The 19,753-nt window shown below is 35.0% G+C and overlaps 1 protein-coding gene across 10 annotated transcripts in view; it reads right to left on the bottom strand.

Annotated features, from left to right (window-relative positions):
• Positions 1-432: 432 nt before the first annotated feature.
• Positions 433-19,753, bottom strand: part of ZNF510 (zinc finger protein 510) — a 23,237-nt gene continuing 3,916 nt past the window's right edge. For 8 of the 10 annotated variants that reach the window (XM_057548040.1, XM_057548046.1, XM_057548038.1 and 5 more), the window contains 3 exons: positions 6,772-6,898; positions 6,387-6,482; positions 434-4,363 (listed from right to left, as the gene is read on the bottom strand). In XM_057548040.1, the coding sequence (XP_057404023.1) occupies positions 2,664-4,363; positions 6,387-6,482; positions 6,772-6,898 (1,923 nt within the window). In that variant the 3' untranslated portion in view covers positions 434-2,663. Of the gene's footprint in view, positions 4,364-6,386; positions 6,483-6,771; positions 6,899-16,002; positions 16,108-19,753 lie in introns of all 10 variants that reach the window. The other 2 variants (XM_057548044.1, XM_057548042.1) reach the window with 2 other exon arrangements.

The raw sequence follows: 19,753 nt of genomic DNA, 5'->3' as shown, positions 1-19,753 counted from the left end.
TTAATGTGAGAGAAGAGGTATTATATACCTGGCAAGGAAAAACAAAACATGGAGGTAGGTCAGAGCAGATGTTATACCTGTTCTTGTGGGGTCAGACATGTCTCCTAGGAGATAGATTTTGGACCTGAGAAAATAAAAAACTTTTCCTTGTAACTGTCAGGAAGTTGATTGGGAAGTAAAAATGAGCAGAACTAATGGTATGATGAATTAAAGACATGACCCCAAGAACTAATTATTTTGCCTTCCCATTTGGTTGATCCTGAAAATCTAATTTATCATTGTCATTGTTATGCACAATTTTTTGGATTGGTACTTAAAAAATATTTGTGTGGAAGCACCTCCCCCCCAAAAAAGCCTGTACTCTCCAATGCTAATAAAAAACCGATAGCTATGCAGACATAATTTTGAACTGGGAATACTAGTTTATTGAAAATAAATTTTGTTTTGGCTGAAAGAGATCTGAAGAACACTTCTGAATATTAAGAATGAGTTTTCTCTTAGCAATTTTAGAAAATATCCAAAAGAGAACAGTCTGAGTGTGAGCTTAGAGCAATAATTTCCTTAACTATTTATAATAATGAATAATCTCAAAATATAATTTGAAGCATCAAAAAGAAAAATTTTCAGATATCACTTTGATAATTCTACCTTCAACAAGTATTTTTTAGTGCCCAATATGTAAAGGGACTCTTCGTAATTTTTTAATGCCCAATACGTAGAGGGACGCGTTATGAACAAAACAGATAAAAATTCCTGCCTTCATGGAGGCTTCTTTTATTAGCTCGAAGACCCTTAATAGGCAGGCAGACAGAAAATTGACTCTGCCAGTGTCTCTAGATAAGGCACCCATCTGTTGGAATAAAAGTTAATACTTGGAAAGGAGATAAACCAGGCAGGGAGAATGGAGCGTTCGTGACTACAGCATAGACCATGGTCTCCAGTTGATAATGTATTATCTGGAGAGGCTTCCCCACCAAGGGGACAGCAGATAAAGCCTGAGTGCCGTCAGGGGACTTTGTCACCTGGCCTCCCATTCAGGCCACTTGGGTGAATTGGTTCCATCTTGGAGGGTAGATGGTCCTGCACTTAATAGCAAATCCAATCATAATCCTAAAAAATGATATATGAAAGGGGGTGTAAAGGAGATGATTCTACATATCTTAAGAAACAAGAGAAATTTTATGAAAGAATGACTTTCTTTATATTACCAACAATTATAAAAACAGAGTAAACAGTAATCTCTTGATTTTCAGGGAATATAGTACGAACTGGACATTATTTTCTCTTATCGCAGTTGAATCTTCTTCACAATGCTGCTGGCAGCTCTGGAGTAACAATGTAACTGGTCTGTGATGTTTCATTTCCAAAGTCCTAGGAGGTATTCTCCTTTTCTAAACTTGATTCAAATACCCTTCAGTGAAACATTCAGTATCAGGCCAGAAAAACAGGGTATTTTGGCTCATATGAGGTATGAGCCATCCCTGTTCATAAAAGGAGAATCTGTTACTAATATGGTCACGAGTAGTCAGTCATATGCAATATGTTTACAAATGACAAGTTAGTATATGAAGATATTTAAAATCAGTAGGAAAAGGATGAATTAATCAAATGGCATATGGAGCACTGGCTACTAATCCAGAAGAAAAAAACTACATTCTTGTATCAAATGACATCAAAGGAAACATTGGATATATACACAGACCTTTACTTTGTATCCAGGGTAAGATGGTAAATGTTTTGCCATCAGTATGATATGGATTCAGGTAGCAATGCTGGCAATCATGGTAGTGGGGGCTTGATCAGCAACTTGATTCCAGTCAGTCTTATCAGAGAATAGTCTCTTACCATGTGAATCTAGTTGAACAACCCAGACGTTGTGCTCAGCAGCTGTGATTTCCCTCCCACAGTTCACAGTGCCAAACAGGGGTGCTTTTATAAGCCTATAGTTTTACAACAGGCATGTCAGATAGCTAGGTACAGTAAGAACCCAAGAGTCCATGAAAACGCACCAAGTTTCATCAGAAGGAATACTGGCTAGAGTTGAGAACATCTTTGTGTTCTGCCCAGTGACAGGAGCAGCCACATTAGTTTTGTGGTCTGCCTAATGGCACTGAGGTTGAACAGTCACAGTGTCCAAGTTGTTTCAACTAGCAAAACCATCAGTGAAACAGGCCCAATTAGAGTACCTATGAGTTGAGGGTCCTACTGAGCCAGCAGCTTTGCTTCAGGCAGCAAAGTGGGGGATACATTTCCTCTCTAAGGGATAGTTGCTACTATTCCATGTATGACTGAGATACTGCTGGGACCAGGGAAGTCAGAACTAGGTGTGGCATACAACATGAGTATTCTCAGTCTACTAGCCAGTCACAAAGCCCCACTTAGATGACAGGGAGATAGGGAAATTTAGTTTAGCTATGAAATTCTTACTAATGAGATTACCAGCACATGTGATATGAGATATCTAACAAGGCATGACTCCATCCAACAGGGTTTCCATAGCCCCTTGAAAGAAATCCTGTGTGAATTCTCTGATACACTCTCAGAGTTGCCTTTTGGGCAAAATTCTTCCTATATTCATACTTATATGGTTTTTCTCCTTTGTGAAATTTCCGATGTCAAATAGGTTGGTCTCCTAGTCAGAAGAATTTTCCACAGTTATTATATCAGTATGGTTTTCCCCCTCCCTGAATTCTCTGGTATATACTTAGGGTTGACTTCTTAGGCAATTTTCCACATTCATTACATTCATAAGATTTCTCCCCACTGTGAGCTCTCTGATGTATTCTAAGGTTTGATTTCTGGCCAAAAGTTTTCCCACATTTATTACACTCAAAGGGTTTCTCCCCTGTATGAATTCTCTGATGATCACTAAGGATTGCTTTCCGGACAAATTTTTTCCCACATTCATTACATTTAAATGGTTTCTCCCCAGTGTGAATTCTCTGATGAACTCTGAGGGTTGATGTCCGGGCGAAAGTTTTCCCACACTCATTACATTTAAATGGTTTCTCTCCTGTGTGTGTTTTCAGATGTTGAATGAGATGGTCTTTTCGCCAGAAGGATTTTTCACATTCTTTACAGTGATAAGTTTTCTCATCACTGTGAGTTCTTTGATGTATTCTGAGGTTTGACTTCTGGCCAAAAGTTTTCCCACATTCGTTACATTGAAAGGATTTCTCCCCTGTGTGAATTCTGTGATGATCTCTGAGGGTTGACTTTTGAACAAAAGTTTTCCCACAATCACAACATTCATAGGGTTTCTCTCCTGTGTGAATTCTCTGATGTCCCCTGAGGGTTGACTTCTGGACAAATGTTTTCCCACAGTCATTACATTTATAGGGTTTCTCTGCTGTGTGAATTCGCTGATGTGTACTGAGGTGTGACTTCTGGGAGAAAGTTTTTCCACATTCATTACATTCAAATGGTTTCTCTCCTGTGTGAGTTCTCTGATGTTGAATGAGATGTCCTTTTTGACAGAAGGATTTCCCACATTCATTACATTTATAGGGTTTTACTTCATAGTGAGTTCTCTGGCGTACTTTGTGGGCTTTCTGGTAAGACTTACTATTTTCATGACATTCAAAGTGTTTATCTCCAGTTTGTGTTCTGTCATTACATACCAATGGATTCTCTTCTGTGAGAGTTCTCTGAGGTTGAGTAAGGTATGACTTCCTGCTGAAATTATTCTCACTTGTAATACATTGACAATGTTTCACAGTCATGTTAAATTTATTGTATTCCTTGATAGCTGACTTCTCACAGAAGGATTTCCCACACTGGTTAAGATGAGAGTGTTTCTCCCCTGTCCCAGTTCTTTCATGGTCAAAGAGAGGTGTCTTGTCATAGTTTTTCCTAAACTCTTCATCTTTACAGGATTGTTGTCCTATATGAGTATTCTTATGTTTAACACAGGCAGCCTCAACATAGAAGGCTTTTCCAATCCCATTAAATTCAAAAGCTTGCTTCCATGTTTGACACTTTTGATGTTCAGGAAGATTTTCCTTATAACTGAGAGTTTCCTGATTTTTATTATATTCATAAAATTTCTCTCCAATATGAGTTCTTTCAAGCTTAATTTTGAAAGGCAAATTTTCATGTACATTATAACAATCTGTTTTTTTTGTTGAGTAGGTTCTACTATTAATGGTAAATTGAGAAATACTTTGTGAATTCACTCCCCATGAGTCACATTTACAGGGCATTTTTGATGAAGAAACAGGAACTATGTGCAGATTAAATGGTTTTCTCAAAACTTCTTCTTCCTCTCTAGGCAACTGTTTATTATTTATAAATGTTACTTGCTGCAGGTGTTTGTCTTTGATTTTTTTGTGCCTCTTGATTAGATTTTCATCTCTGTAGTCTTCTAAAACAGAAAAATTGAAAACACTTTGAATCTTACAATTCTTATGGATGGGGCTTATAAACATATAGCCTACGTTGCATTTCATTGTTTGATTTCTCAAGATTAATTTGTGGGTTTGTGTGTATGAGAGAGAGACACCTTCCTTTAAAAAATAATATTGATATAGTGAAAATGAGAGAGGAAACTGGTTATAAACATATATCTGTAGTTGGATTGTGATAAATTGGATTTTCCTACCTGGGTGGAGAATGGAGAGAAATTAGACTTTTATGGGAGTGATGATTTTAGGGAGCAGGAAAACCAGATAATTAACACAACATGGGGGGTTACAAACTTAAGTAGAGTAACAAGAAAATTAGGAGATAATAAGCATTGATGGGCTAGGCCCAACAGGAGAATGGTTTGGTTTGAGGAAGTAAATTACAGTAGAGGTCCAACATTATCTAGGCTCTACTGGTAGAATCCTCAAGAGTCTTCATACTTCAGTTTGATATCATTCCTTATTTCCATTCAGTCTTTCAAAATCAAATTAAATTGACAGCACCAACCTCCTCATGATTAAATGAAGAAGTTTATAGCTCAGGATAAAACCCATCTTGCAGCTGTGAGTCACAGAAATACAAGTATAAGACTGATAAAAGGAAAATCAATTTTTGTAATTAAATTAGATTCACTGCTCAATTCTGGCTGTGATACCTTTGACTTATTCCATCTAACAAAACTGCAGATAAGTGAACCTGATTACTTCATTCGAAATTTCCACATTTCAGTTTCATATGAGGGGTGAAATTTTAAATGAGGTATCATGGAAGACCTTACTGCAAAGATCCAAATTCCTTATGCATTCTAGATGCCCATCCTTTCTGGCTTATATGAATTGTGAATACTATTTCACTTTTGGCTCATCTTGTAACTTTCTGTTAAGCATGAAACATAATTTATATTTGCATAAAACTTATATGTGCAATTTAACAGTATAGAGTGAACACTCATCAAATTAGAAACCATGTCAAGAAACAGAACATAAATGGCTCTGCAAAAAACCCTGCCTGGTAACAACTTCCTCATGCTTAAGAGTTCATCACTCTCCTGATATTTACTTCCTTGATTTTCTTTGTAGTTTTACCACCTATATATTAATTCCTAAAAATGTAATTGAGTTTTGCTTGTTTCTGACATTTACATAATTGTAACCATACATGCATATTTATATTTTTTGTTTAATATTATGTTTGCAATCATTGTATAAGATTTCATATAGCATATAGTATAATTCTCCCTTAAGAAATACTATTCCTTTATTCTACTGCTGATGAGCCCAATTTTGGCAAAAATAACCAATATTGCCATAAATATTGTTTTATTCATTCTAGAGAATACAATCATGCCTTTTTATAGGGTATACAGTTGGGAAAATGATTACTTGGTTACAGGTGTATAAAACTTTAACTATTTGATAACATCTTCCTGATTTCATGGTGGTTTTATCAGTTTACATTTTCAGTCAGTAAATAAGGTCTTTAATATTTTACATCCTCCCCATGACTTGCCATTGCCAGATTTGTTAATCTCAGTTCATGTTATACATATTACTTATCTCACCTTATACTCTATTTTGTATTCTGTGAAAAGTAATGAGATTGAACACATTTTCAAAGATTTACCAGCTGTTTGAAAGCTCCTATATATAAAGTCTTTCACCTACACTGAGTTGCTATACTTTCCTATATAGACTTGCAGAAGTTTTTACATTTTCAGGATGCTTATCATTTCCAGGTTACTTGTATTGTATATCTATTCTGCTACTCTGTGGCCTGTCTTTTCATCCTTTTAATGGTATCATTTATGAACAAAATTCTCAATTTTAATGTAGTCAAGTTTATTAATCATTCTCTTTTGACTGGTGCTTTTTGTGCCTTTGGGACTTATAAGAAAAGTCTTGAAATATGAAGGTGTTCACTGCTAAACTGACCTTTTGGAGTCTAAATACCCCACAGAATTCTATTAGTGCTCAGTAACTCACCTTTATGGCTCTGGTTTGAGAATTCTTCCTCTAAGAACCAAGGCTCTTCTCCTTGCTCCAACTTGAAGATCACCTCTGGTTTGAAAATGCAGTTCCCTGTAAACAGGCAACAACTGAGTACTTAGGCCAGATGATGAGCTTTTTAGTCTCCAGAAGTGTAAAAAGTTTCAGGAACAGCATCCTGAAGGCCCTCAGTTGAATTATCATTGGCAGTTGGCATTGGCAGTCAGACACTTTCTATTCTTCAAAAGGGCTTGGTTACATTATATTCCTGAATAAAAAGCCTAAATGACATTAAAATCTAAAGTATTCATGTGTACTGATGCATAAAAAGGAAATGCCTTCTGTATGGAGTTATGAGGGTAAGTTATGCTTATATGCTCACCCACTGAGACTAGGTTGTTGTAGTTCTCTAGCATCACATCTCTGTAGAGGGTTTTCTGAATAGGACCCATTTGCTGCCACTCCTCCTGGGTGAGTTCGACAGTTACGTCCTTGAATGACACTGATGCCTGCAAAAGTACATTTCTGTTTAATCTGGGTTTAGAATTAGATGACATAGAAAATACGCATGAAAACAGTTCTTATGTTTATGGTAAAGAGATTAAACAAATGAATATAAAGGATGCCTATTTTGGATCTAATTTTAGCTTATACTTTGGAGGTGTTCAACTAGTAAAAATATTAATAACTTAATTTGTATGTATTTATGAGTTATATACTTGTACTCTCAATAAGTATATTAGTAAAACTTTTGTTTTTTTAATTTATTTTTTAGCAAAAAAATATAAATACACTTCCTACAATTTTCATCCCACTCTACTACCCTGGGCATGCACCAGGGAAGCAGTCAGCAAATTATGACCTGTGGCCAAATCCAGCTTGCCACTTTTTAAAATAAAAGTTTTATTGGGGCACAGCAACACCCCTACCCCCAATAATTTTGTATTGTCTATGGTTGCTTTTATGCAAAAACAAGCAGAGCCTAGCAGTTTTATCAGAGACTTTATGACTATCAAAATTGAAAATATTTACTACCTGACACATTACAGAAAAAATGTGCCAACCTCTGGACTAATGAATACAATTAAAGGAAAGACTGACAGCATAAAAATAACAAGAAAGAAAACACAATTTATAGAGGCGGATGTATGAAGATTGAAAGGAAAAGGATGGAAAAAGATATATACATAATCACTAACCAAAAGAAAATTGATGTGGTTATATTAACATGAAAAGCAGTAGACCTGAATGTAAGAAAGTATGAATATATATATATATATATATACACATATACATACACATATATATAATGATAAAATGATTCTTTTAAAAGAAGGTGTAACATAAATTGATATGCTTCCAAATACAGCATATCAACACAGCTTCCAAATACAGTCAATTCTCATTTTTCAGATTCTGTATTTGCAAATTCACCTACTCACTAAAATTTACTTTTAACTTCCAAATCAGTACTTGTGATTTTGCAGTCATTTGCAGACATTCACAGAATGATAAAAAACTTGCCTAATACACGTTTTCCCAGCTGAGTTTGAACAAGATAATGCCTTGCCTTCTTGTTTCAGCTGTTGTACTGTAATCTTATCCTTATTGTAGTCTAGCACATTTTTTTTTTCATTTTTGTGCTATTTCTTGGTTTCACATTTTAGAATGGCCCCATTGTGTAGTACAGAAGTGCTATCTAGGGACTTCCCTGGTGGCACAGTGGTTAAGAATCCGCCTGCCAATGCAGGGGACAGGGGTTCAAGCCCTGGTCTGGGAAGATCCCACATGCCGTGGAGCAACTAAGCCCGTGCGCCACAACTACTGAGCCTGCGCTCTAGAGCCCATGAGCCACAACTACTAAGCCCGCATGCTGCAATGAATGAAGCCACGTGCCTAGAGCTCATCCTCCGCACAAGAGAAGCCACCCCAATGAGAAGCCTGTGCACCGCAATGAAGAGCAGCCCCTGCTTGCCGCAACTAGAGAAAGCCCGCGCACAGCAACAAAGACCCAATGCAGCCAAAAATAAATAAAAATAAATAAATTTATAAAATTCCATATTAAAAAAAAAAAGAAAAAGTGCTATCTAGTGTCCTTAAGTACAAAAAGGTTGTGATATGCCTTATGCAGAAAACAAGCATGTTTAATAGGCTGTGTTCAAGCATTAATTATGGTGCTGTTGGTTGTAAGTTCATGTTCATGAATCAACAATATTACTAAATAAGATGTTCTTAAACAGAAACACACATAACCAGGTTACATATTGATTGGCTAACCAAAATGTTGTGACCAGGAGCTTGCAGGAACCTAATCCTGTATTTCCCCTGGGAGCAATGATTCAGTATTTGCTAATTCAGTGTTCATGGCCACTTTACAGAACATAATTACTGAGAACAATGAGTATTATTGTATATTGTATATATATAAACAATAGTTGAGAGAAATTAGATATACAGACACACAATTATAATTAGTGTTTTTAACACAACTCTCTCAGTAACTCACAGGACAAGCAGACTGAAAAACCAATAGAGATTTAGAACAGGGGTCAGAAAATTATGGGCCAAAGACCAAATCTGGCACACTACCTGTTGTTTTGAAAATAAAATTTTATTAGAACACAGCTCATGTTCATTTGTTTATGTATTATCTATGGCTGCTATAAGACTAAAACTGTAGAGTTCAGTAGTTCCAAGAGAGACCATATCTCCCACAAAGCCTACTACCTGACATTTACCAAAAACGTTTGCTGACCACTGATACAGAAGATTGAAATGACGTAATTACCCAACTTGACTAACTGAAATATAAAGGATAATCTGATCATAACATAAATTATTTTCTGGTACACTTTGCATATTATAAAACAAAAACGGTAAGTCTCACCAAATTAGAAAAAATTACAATCATACAGTGTGGCTTTAGATTTTAGCTCAGAGATGTAGAGAGCTGAAAAGAGCAATACTAACATCTTACAAGAACAAAGCTTGGCGACTGAAAATTAATGTCTTTTTGAACTCATTAGAGAAATGAAATTGCATGGCAAACAAACAATCTGAAATCAGGAGAGAGATAGGTACCTGTAGGGAGAATCAGGACCCATTCATTTGTTTACTGAACCATATGCTAAACTCCATATAAGAAGATAGGAAGCTTAAGCTATAAAAACCACATGCATGCAAATGTGAAGAGTGTGAAGTCCCTGGGGAGATGGTATGTGTCACAGACATAGGGTAATTTCTACCTTCTTTGTGAGATTTTCTCAAGGGAGCCAATCTGTCATAGAGAGGATTGGGGGAGAATTCAGAAGAAGCCCCTTTCTGTCCCATGTGGTGATAGCTAGTGTAGAGGAAGAACAGTCAGTGCTTAAATCCACTCAGACTCATGCATATCTCCACTAAAGAATACTTAATCTGTAAGGTGAAAGTCATCAGAACACATAATGTGATTGGCGGGATCTCACTGCAGTAGGGAGAGAGCAGTAGCAGACACTACCAAAACTGCTGCCTAGACCCATCTGCCCTATCTCTTCTAAGTAATAAAATGCTGAGACCCAAGTTCTCAGTACCTAAGACTGAGGTTCAATTAGAAGATAAACCCCATTCCCAGAGAACTGGCATTATTTGGCCTGTCCAGTGGTTTCCTAGACCACCCCTCTTCATTTGACATGACTCAAAGCTGTAAATAACATTTTCCCTGGGGACATGACATTATTTTTTTAAAAAAAAATCATGGGTTATTGTTTACCATCATGGCTACTTGACTACTACAGGCAGTTTTTAACAGTTAAGGGAAACAACAGTATTACTAAAAAGCTTAAAGGGAAAAGCTGGAGAATGAGATATCCAGAAGGGGCTCTGAAAAGCTCAGGTATATTCCTGATGATCTAAAAGGTGACACACAATCCCTGGGCTGTGTGCACATTCAGGAAAGACCTGAGAAGGTGCTAAACCCTTGCCTCTCACTAACCTTGAGGCTCTATGAAAGAAAAGTGAAGGCTAATGTGGAGTAATAAAATGCTGGGCTAATTGTTGAAGGCATGCCCCAACATACACACAGAGTAACAGCAAATATTGGGAGCCTTATTGGTTACAGGTATTTAAGGAAATCATTGTCCAATTATTAGCTGGCTATTTAATTAATGGAGCAGTGACTTTAGTTGGCCACACATGACAAAAAATACAGATTCTACAGAATTAGTTCAAAAGAGTCACCAAATACATAACAACAGCTGCAGTTGTTGAGATTCTGATTACACATTACACATTATATTTTAAATGTCCAGTTTTCAACAAAAATTTGAGACGTAAACAGATGAGAAACTATTACTCATATACAGGAAAACAAACAGACTATGTATGAAACAGTGTAAAAACTGTCTCTGAGTAAGTCCAGACATTGGACTTACTAGACCAAGACTTTTCATCAGCTGTTTTAAATATGTACCAAGTACTAAAGGAAACCACATCAAAAGAACAAAAGGAAAGTATGGGAACAATGTCTCATCAAATAAAGAATATCAATAAAGAGACAGAAATTATACATATATTGAAAAAGCAAACTGAAATTCTGGAATTGAAAGTACAATAATTGAAGTGAATAAGTTCCTAGAGGGTTCAAGAACTGAATAGGCAGAAAAATCAGCCAACTTGAATATAAATCTATTGAGATGACCCAACCTGAGAGCATACAGTAAAAATAATGACGGAAAATGAACAAAAAGCCCCAGTGATTTGTGGGTCACAATCAAACATAGCAACATTCACATACCAGAAGTAGGAGAGAAGAGAGGAAAAAGGGCCAAAAGACAAAGAATAAAACTTGAAAGTAGCAAGAGAGAAGTGACTCATTGCCTCCAAAGGCTCCCAAGTAAGATTAATAGCTGATTTCTCATTAGAAACCAGGGAAACCATTAGGCAGTTGTATGACATATTTAAAGTACCAAAGGGAAAGACTGTCAACCAAGACTCGAATATTCGGCAAAACCATCCTTCAAAAACGAAGAAGAAATTATGACACTCCTAGGTAAATAAGGACTGGGAAAATGTCATTAGTATACCTGCTGTATAAGAAATATTAATAAGGGAGTCATTCAGGCTATAATGAGAGTACACTGGAGAATAACTCAAAAATCCATATGAAGAAATAAAGAAAACTATGTAGGTAAAAGTAAGCACACAGGTAAAAATATAAAAGACACTATAAATGTATTTTTTTGTATTTATTTTTCTCCTGTATGATTTCAAGACCACTACATGAGGCAGTAATTAGAAATTGCTACTAGTATACACACAACATATATAAAAATGTTAATTTAGATGACAATAACAGCATAAAGGAGTGAGGAGGGTGTGAAGCTATAGAAGAGCAAAGTTTTAGTATACTATTGAAATTAAGTTTGTATTCATCTGAACAATACTGTTATAGTTGTTAATTGTAATCAACAAGGTAACCACTAATAACTGGGAAAAAATGTAGTAAAGGCACAACAAGGTCACTGAAATGGTATACTAGGAAATATTGACTTAACACAAAAGAAAGCAAAATTTGTGAAGTAGAAAAACAAAATGGACATATCACATACTCAGAGCAAATGTCTAAACAGAAGACAAATTCTTCTTACATTAAATGTTAATGGTTAAATATTTGAATTAAAAGGCAGAGACTTGCAGAATGGATTTAAAAAACATTATCCAATTATATTCTGTCTACAAGTAACACTTCACATTCAAAGACACAATAGTTTGAAAGTAAAAGACTAACACAAGATATATCATGTAAACAGTAACCAAAATAGACCTGGATTGCCTATACTAGGATTAGACAAAACAGACTTTAACTCATTAATGACTGGGGGATTTTTGCAAAAACTAACGCCTGTGGCCGGCGATTTTTATTTCGGCTGGCCAGAAATTAATTCTGTTATTTCACTGACACTTTGCAGGTTATTACATTTAATAGTTACACCTGACACACATGTAAAGTCTTCTAATTTTTGTGAAATGTTGTCTTCAATCCACTCTTCTGTAGAAGCAAAGGAGCAAGTTCCAGCACCTTGAGTTTCATTTTCACTTTCCATATCAGAATCAATGATTCTGTTGGTCTAATATTCACATCACCTGAATCAGAACTATATTCTGAAGAACTATCATCCTCTGAGAGACTAGTATATATGTCGCTCGGACAATCAGAGAAAGTATCTGCATAAAATTCACCAAAAAAAATCTTCTTCACTCAAAATTTCACGATGTGTCATTTTTGAAAATTTTACGTTTATAATATACACAAGGTTGGAACAAAAACCTAATGGAGCAAAATGTGAATGATAATGACAATCATAAGTTGTATAATGAACCCTTGGTCAATTTTAAGGTCTAACAACTTCACACAGTGATGTTAATTTTATCACTCTCTACAAACGTATTGATACGTCTCCGGTCAATAATGTTCGGGTAACAAAAGACTAAGTATTAAGACATCTCTGGTCAATAATGTGTTAAGACCAAAAAAAAAAAAAAGAGAGAGAGAGAGAAAGGACATTTTACAATGGTAAAAGGGTCAATAAATCAAGAAAACAAAACAGTTATAAACATACATGTACTTAACAACAGAACTTCTGTTGGCAAAAACTGACAGAATTGACAAGATAAACTATTCAACAATAATAGTTGGAGATTTTATTGCCCCACTTTCATAATGGGTTGAACTACTAGACAAAAGATCAGTATTGGAAGAACACACTTGAACAAAGCTGTGAACTGTAGATCACAGATATCTACAGAAACACTCAGGCCAACACCAGAAGCATACACATTCTTCAGAAAACACGGAACATTCTCTGGTATAGACCATATGTTAGGCCATGAAACAAGTCTCAATATATATTAAAGGTTAAAATCATATGAAGTACCTTCTATGACCAAAATATAATGAAACCAGAAATCAGTAGGAAAAGGAAAACTGGAAAATTCAAAAATATGTGGAAATAAAACCACACACTCTTAAAAAATCCAAAAGATCAAAGAATAAATCAAAGGGAATCGAAGGGAAGTTAGAAAATATTTTGAGATAACTGAAAACAAAAACACAACATACCAAAACTTATGAGATGCAACTAAAACAGTGCTTACAGGGACATTTATAGCTATAACACCTACATTAAAAAAGATCTCAAATCAATTACCTAGCTGTATATCCTAAGGAACTAGAAAAATAAATGTGAACTAAACCCAAAACTAGTAGAAGGATGGAAATAATGAAGATTAAAGCAGAGAAAAACCAAATAAAGAATAAAAAACAATATAATCAACTGAATGTTGGTTCATTGAAAAGATCAACAGAATTGATGAACCTTTAGGCAGACTGACTAAGAAAAAAGATTCTAATTTACTAAAATTGGTAATGAAAGTGGGGCCATTACTACCGACTTTACAGAAATAAAAACGACTATAAGAGAGCACTATAAACAACTGTACACCAACACACTAGATAACCTAGATGAAAAGGACAAATTCTTAGAAACATACAAACTATGAAAACTGAGTCAAACAGAAATAGAAAATCTGAAGAGTTCCACGTAAGGAGACTGAATTAGTAGTTAAAAACCTCCCAACAAAGAAAAGCTTAGGACCAGATGGATTCACTGGTGAATTTTACCAAACATTTAAGAAGAATGAACACAAACCCTTCTCTAACTCACTCCAAAATAAAAGAGGAAACACTTCCTAACTCAGTCTATGAGTTACTTTTAACCGAAGTCAGACAAAGAAATCACAAGACTAAAGATCAATATTCCTTAGAAATATAGATGCAAATCTCCTCAGCACAATACAAGCAAACCAAACCTAGCAGTATATTAAAATGATTATACACCATGACCAAGTAGGATTTAACCCAGGAATGTAAGAGTGGCTCACCAAAGGAAAATCAAACAATGTAACAGCACAGTAATAGAATGAAGGAAATAAACCACATGATCATCTCAACTGATGCGGAGAAAGCATTTGACAAAATCCAACACAAATGATAAAAACACTCAACAAACTAGGAATAAAAGAGAACTTCCTCAACACAATAAAAAGCACTTTTTTTTAAAACATCTTTATTGGAGTATAATTGCTTTACAATGGTGTGTTAGTTTCTGCTTTATAACAAAGTGAATCAGTTATACATATACATATGTTCTCATATCTCTTCCCTCTTGCTAAAAAGCACTTTTGACAAATCCCAGCTAACGTCATACACAATGCTAAAAGACAGGAAGTTTTCCTCCAAAGTTCAGTAATAAGACAAGGATGTCCACTGTAACCAATTCTATCATTGTACTGGAAGTTCTAGCCAGAGAAAATGAGCAAGAAAAAGAAAAAAGATAAAAGTGGAAAGGAAAAAAGTAAAACCACCTCTAGTCAGATGACATAATCTAATATATAAATATATATAACACATCAACACTAAATCTACAAAAAGTTATAGCTAATAAACAAACTCAGCAAATTTTCAGGATTCAAGAACATACAAACATTCGTATTTCTAAACATTAGCAATGAACAATAAAAAAAATTAAGAAAACAATTCCATTTAGAATAGAATAAAAAATACTAAGCATAAATTTAACCAAGAAGGTGCATGATATATGAAAGGGATAGTACTTCAGACCCAGGTGTGAGACATCCCAGGAATGCAAGATTGGTTAAACACTGATAATTCAATCAGTATAATCCACCCCTTTAACAGAATAAAGAAATAAAATTATACTGTTATCTCACCAAATGCAGAAAAAGCACTTGACCAAATTAATACCTCTGTGTAATAAAAATTCTCAGCAAACTAAAAACAGAAAGAGAACTTCCTCATTCTAATGAAGGGCATGTACAAAAACTCTAAAGTTAAAACCACACTCAATGGTGAAATATTAAGTATTTTCCCCCTCAGGTGAGGTAGAAGAAAAAGATTTCTATTATCATCATTTGTATTCAACATGGTACTAGAAGAATAAAAAGAAATTAAAGACATAAAGATTGAAAAGGAAGAAGTAAAATTTTCTTTATTTGCAAAAGACATGATGTGCATTTAAAATCCAAAAGAATCTACCAAAATAAGCTATTAGAATAAGCGAATTTAACAAAATAGCTAGATATAAGATCAATATTTAAAAATCCATTGTATTTTGATAAACCAACAACTAAAAATGAAATTTAAAAATATTTACAATATCAAAATAGATAAAATACATAGGAGTAAATGTAATGAAATGTCAGACTTCACCTCTACTCTTAAAAAACCCCAGCAGGATTTTCAGTGGAAACGAAATTTCTATGAAAACACATAGGATCAAAATTAGCCAATAAGTTTTTTAAGAAGTAAAACTTTAAGGCCTACCCTATTTCATGACTTACTGAAATACAACAGTAATTATGACAGTGAAGTACCAGTAAAAAGAGAAATAACTGGATCAAAAGAAGAGAATACAGTCTAGATATAGACCACTTGACTGGTTCACTTGATTGAACAACAGAGGCCCTGCTGCAATTCAGTGGACAGAGGATGGTCTTTTCAACAAATGGTGCTAGGGCAACTGGATATCCATATGGAAATATGAACCTTGACACTTACCTTGTACCATACACAAAAGTAATTCCAGGTGAATCAAGCTCAAATAATCAAGCATCCACTAACAACACAGGAGAATATCTTCATGATCTCGGAGTAGGGAAAGATCTTTCAAACATGACACACAAAGAACTACCATTAAAGAAACATTGATACTGAGCTTTATTAAATTTCATAATTTAGTTCATCAAAAGACACTAGAAATAGTCAAGTCACAGAATGCAAAAACATTAGCAATACATACATCTGGCAAATGACCTGTATTGATAATATAGATATAACTCCTACTAATCAATAAAAGCAAATAATTCAATTAAAATAGAGAACTGAACAGGTATTTTACATAAAAGATATCTACATGGCCAAAACACAAATAATGGTGCTCAATGCTAGTATTTATCACAGAAAAGCAAATTATAAATTTCAATGAGAGACCACTACACATGGCTAAAATCAAAAAGGCTAACAGTAGTGAGAATTTGGTACAGATAGAAGTATAAATTGGTTCAACCACTTTAGAAAGCTACTTGTATAACCAAGAGAAATGAAGATATGCCAAGAGACACAAAGGAATGTTCACAGCAGCTTTATTCATAATAGTCCCAAACTGGAAAAAACACAAATGAAAAACCAACAAGAGAATGAGCATATCATCATAGATTCATATAATGGAATGCTGCTCAGCAATAAAAAGTATTAAAATACACAGCAACATTGATGATCTAAAAACGTGTACAGAGAAAAAAGCCAGACCGCCCCTTCCCCTGAAAAAGTGCACGCATTGGTATGGTTCCATTTATATGGTGTTGAAAATGAATTTATACTTTTTTTCCTGATAAGTGAGGTTAGATTAGTGGTTACCTCTGCAGAAGGGGGCAGTTATTATTAACTGAAAATTGGAAGGAAGGAAAGAAACTTCAGGGATGATGGAAATGTTTTCTCTCTTAATCTGGGTGGTAAATTATATGTATATACATATGTAAAAATCCACTCAGTTCACAATTAGAGTGCACTTTACTAGTATTAAAACTGTACCTCAGTTAAATAAATAAGTAAAAAATTTTTTAAGATTTAAAAAAAATTTATAGTTGATAATTAGGGAAGGTTTATTACATTATCCCTTTGTATCTTTCTATATTTTAACAATTTCTCAAAATGCTACTAGTAAAAATGAAAGAACTTGGTCAACTCTGGACAAAAAGTGTCCAAAGACAAATAATGAAATAGTAAAAAATATCTGTCACGTATGTCAGAATAAAAGGATAAATTCTTTAATAATTAAAGAATTCTTTAATAATTAAAAAGCCTTTAAAATTAGAAAAAAAGAAGACTGATTCACAAAAAAGAAATATAAATGACTTTAAAAATATATGAAATTATGCACATTCTCAGCTCTCATACACTTCTACAACAGGGATCACCATTCTGCCCTCCTATCAGAAAAACTCTGGAGTCACATGGACTCTTACTTTACCCCTTTCATGTCTTTCCCATTCTGCTAGTACTTCCACATTAAAAACAAAACTGCTTTTATTACATGAATTTCTTCCCCATATCATATGCTAGAACTCATGATGACATCAAATCGTTAAGGATGGCATCCAAGGACTTCTAGTGTTAGGGGCTTTAGTCCAACTCAAAATTCATACGTTGAAGTCCTAATCCCCAGTACCTCACAGTAACTGTATTTGGAGATAGGCTTTTTATTTTATATATAATGAGGTCATTAGGGTAGGCCCTAATCCAATTTGATTAGTGTCCTTATAAGAGGAGGAAATTTGGACACAGATATGTACAGAGGGAAGATTATGTGAAGACAGCTATCTATAAGCCAAGGAAAGAGGCCTGGAACTGATTTTTCCCTCACAGCTCTCAGAAGGAACCAAGCCTGTCTTTACCCTGATCTCAGATTTTCAGCCTCGAGACCGTGAGAAAATAAATTTCTGTTGTTTAAACCATCAAGTCTGTGATACTTTATCATAGCAGCCATAACAAACTAATACACCTAGTCTGGTCCCAAGATTTCTCTATCTCTCTTAGTGTTCCCTGAGAGGAAGTCCAAAGTGTAATAGGCAAAGATTCTTACTGGACCTTGTATCCCTTGTTTAGTCCACTTGATGTTATTCTTTCAAAATGTAGTAACCTGCCCATACTCTGCAACAAAATTCCACCCATTCTTCAGGACTGACACAATTCTTTTCAACTATCCACCTTTGATCAACTGAGCCTATGCCACCAGTCTGTCCTTTCTTTGACAAACTGCAAATCCTGATACTCACTGAATTTAAATGGTCAATCAATCAACTAATTCCTTTAATCCTGACTTTGTTTCCCATGTATGAGGAGGAAATCTTCACATTATTCCTAGTATCTCCTGTGTATTACCTCCTTCAAGGGGACTGTATTTGTCCACAAGAAGTTTAGTCCTTCTTATAAGCACGAAAAGAATCCAGAGGTGATATGATCTTAAAGGTTAAGAGGCTAAATGACAACATATTAGAGGAAGCACAATACAGAGGGAAAGTCAGAAAAACTTCCTCTTGGAAAGCCCTTCATTCAGAAGAACAGGCCTATTTGTCACAAGCAGAACAAGTGTGCACAGGTTTGTAAAAGAGAAGATAATAATGGGATGGGCTCTATCTTGTAAGAAATGAAGTGGTGGTCTGAGAAGAATATAAATCCATATTCTCTTGGTGGCCCAGTTCCATATACATAGGGGATGATCTTTTATTTGGAACAGAGTTTAATGAACAATCTCAACTAGGAAAGCTGAAAGCCTATGAAGATGAACCCATGGTGGTTCCAGATCTTGAAGCTAATGGTCTAACCAGACAGACAAACACATATCAGGTAATTTCCACTAATGTATGAAGTGCAGATAGCTGAAAGACAGAGGGCTATGCAGATTCAGAAGAGGACTGAAAATTAGCCCAGAGGGAGACAAGGGGAAAAAAAAGAGCATTGTTTCCTGGATGAGGCAACCAAAACTTACTCATGATAGGTCAAAAGCAAAGAGCCAGACCGCCTATCCATTAAAATGGCTACTATCAGAAAAACAGAAAATAGCAAGTGCTGACAAGGATCTGGAGAAACTGAAATCCTTGTGCACTGTTGGTGAAAATGTAAAATGGTGCAGCCACTGTTGAAAACAGTATGGCAGTTCCTTGAAAAATTAAACATAGAATTGTCACATGATCCAGCAATATATCCACAAGAATTAAAGTCAGAGTCTTGAAGAGATATTTGTACACCTATGTTCATAGTAGCATTATTCACAATAGCCGAAAGGTGGAAGCAACCTAAGTGTCCATCACAGGATGAATGGATAAACAAAATGTGGTATATTCATACAATGCAGTATTATTCAGCCTTAAAAAGGAAGGAAATTCTAATACATGATTCAACATGGATGAACTTTGAGGACTTTATACTAAGTGAAGTAAGACAGTCACAAAAAGACAAAAACTATATGATTCCACCTATTGGAGCAGTGAAATTCATAGAAATAGAATGGTGGTTGTCATGAGCTGAAGAGAGGGAGGAGTGGGGAGTTGCTGTTTAATGGATATAGAGCTTTAGTTTTGCAAGATGAAAAAAGTTCTGGAGATTGGTTGCACAACAATATGAATGTACTTAACACTACTGAACTGTACACTTAAAAAATGGTTAAGATGTAAATTTTATGTTATCTATATTTTACAATTAAAAATAAAATGAAAAACCAGAAAAAGAAAAACAAAGTAAGAGCCAGTGC

The sequence above is a fragment of the Balaenoptera acutorostrata genome, chromosome 6 (assembly GCF_949987535.1).
Source record: "Balaenoptera acutorostrata chromosome 6, mBalAcu1.1, whole genome shotgun sequence".
NCBI classification, from domain to species: Eukaryota; Metazoa; Chordata; class Mammalia; order Artiodactyla; family Balaenopteridae; genus Balaenoptera; species Balaenoptera acutorostrata.
Note: the sequence above shows the minus strand (reverse complement) of the source record. Positions and strands in the feature narration are given on the sequence as shown.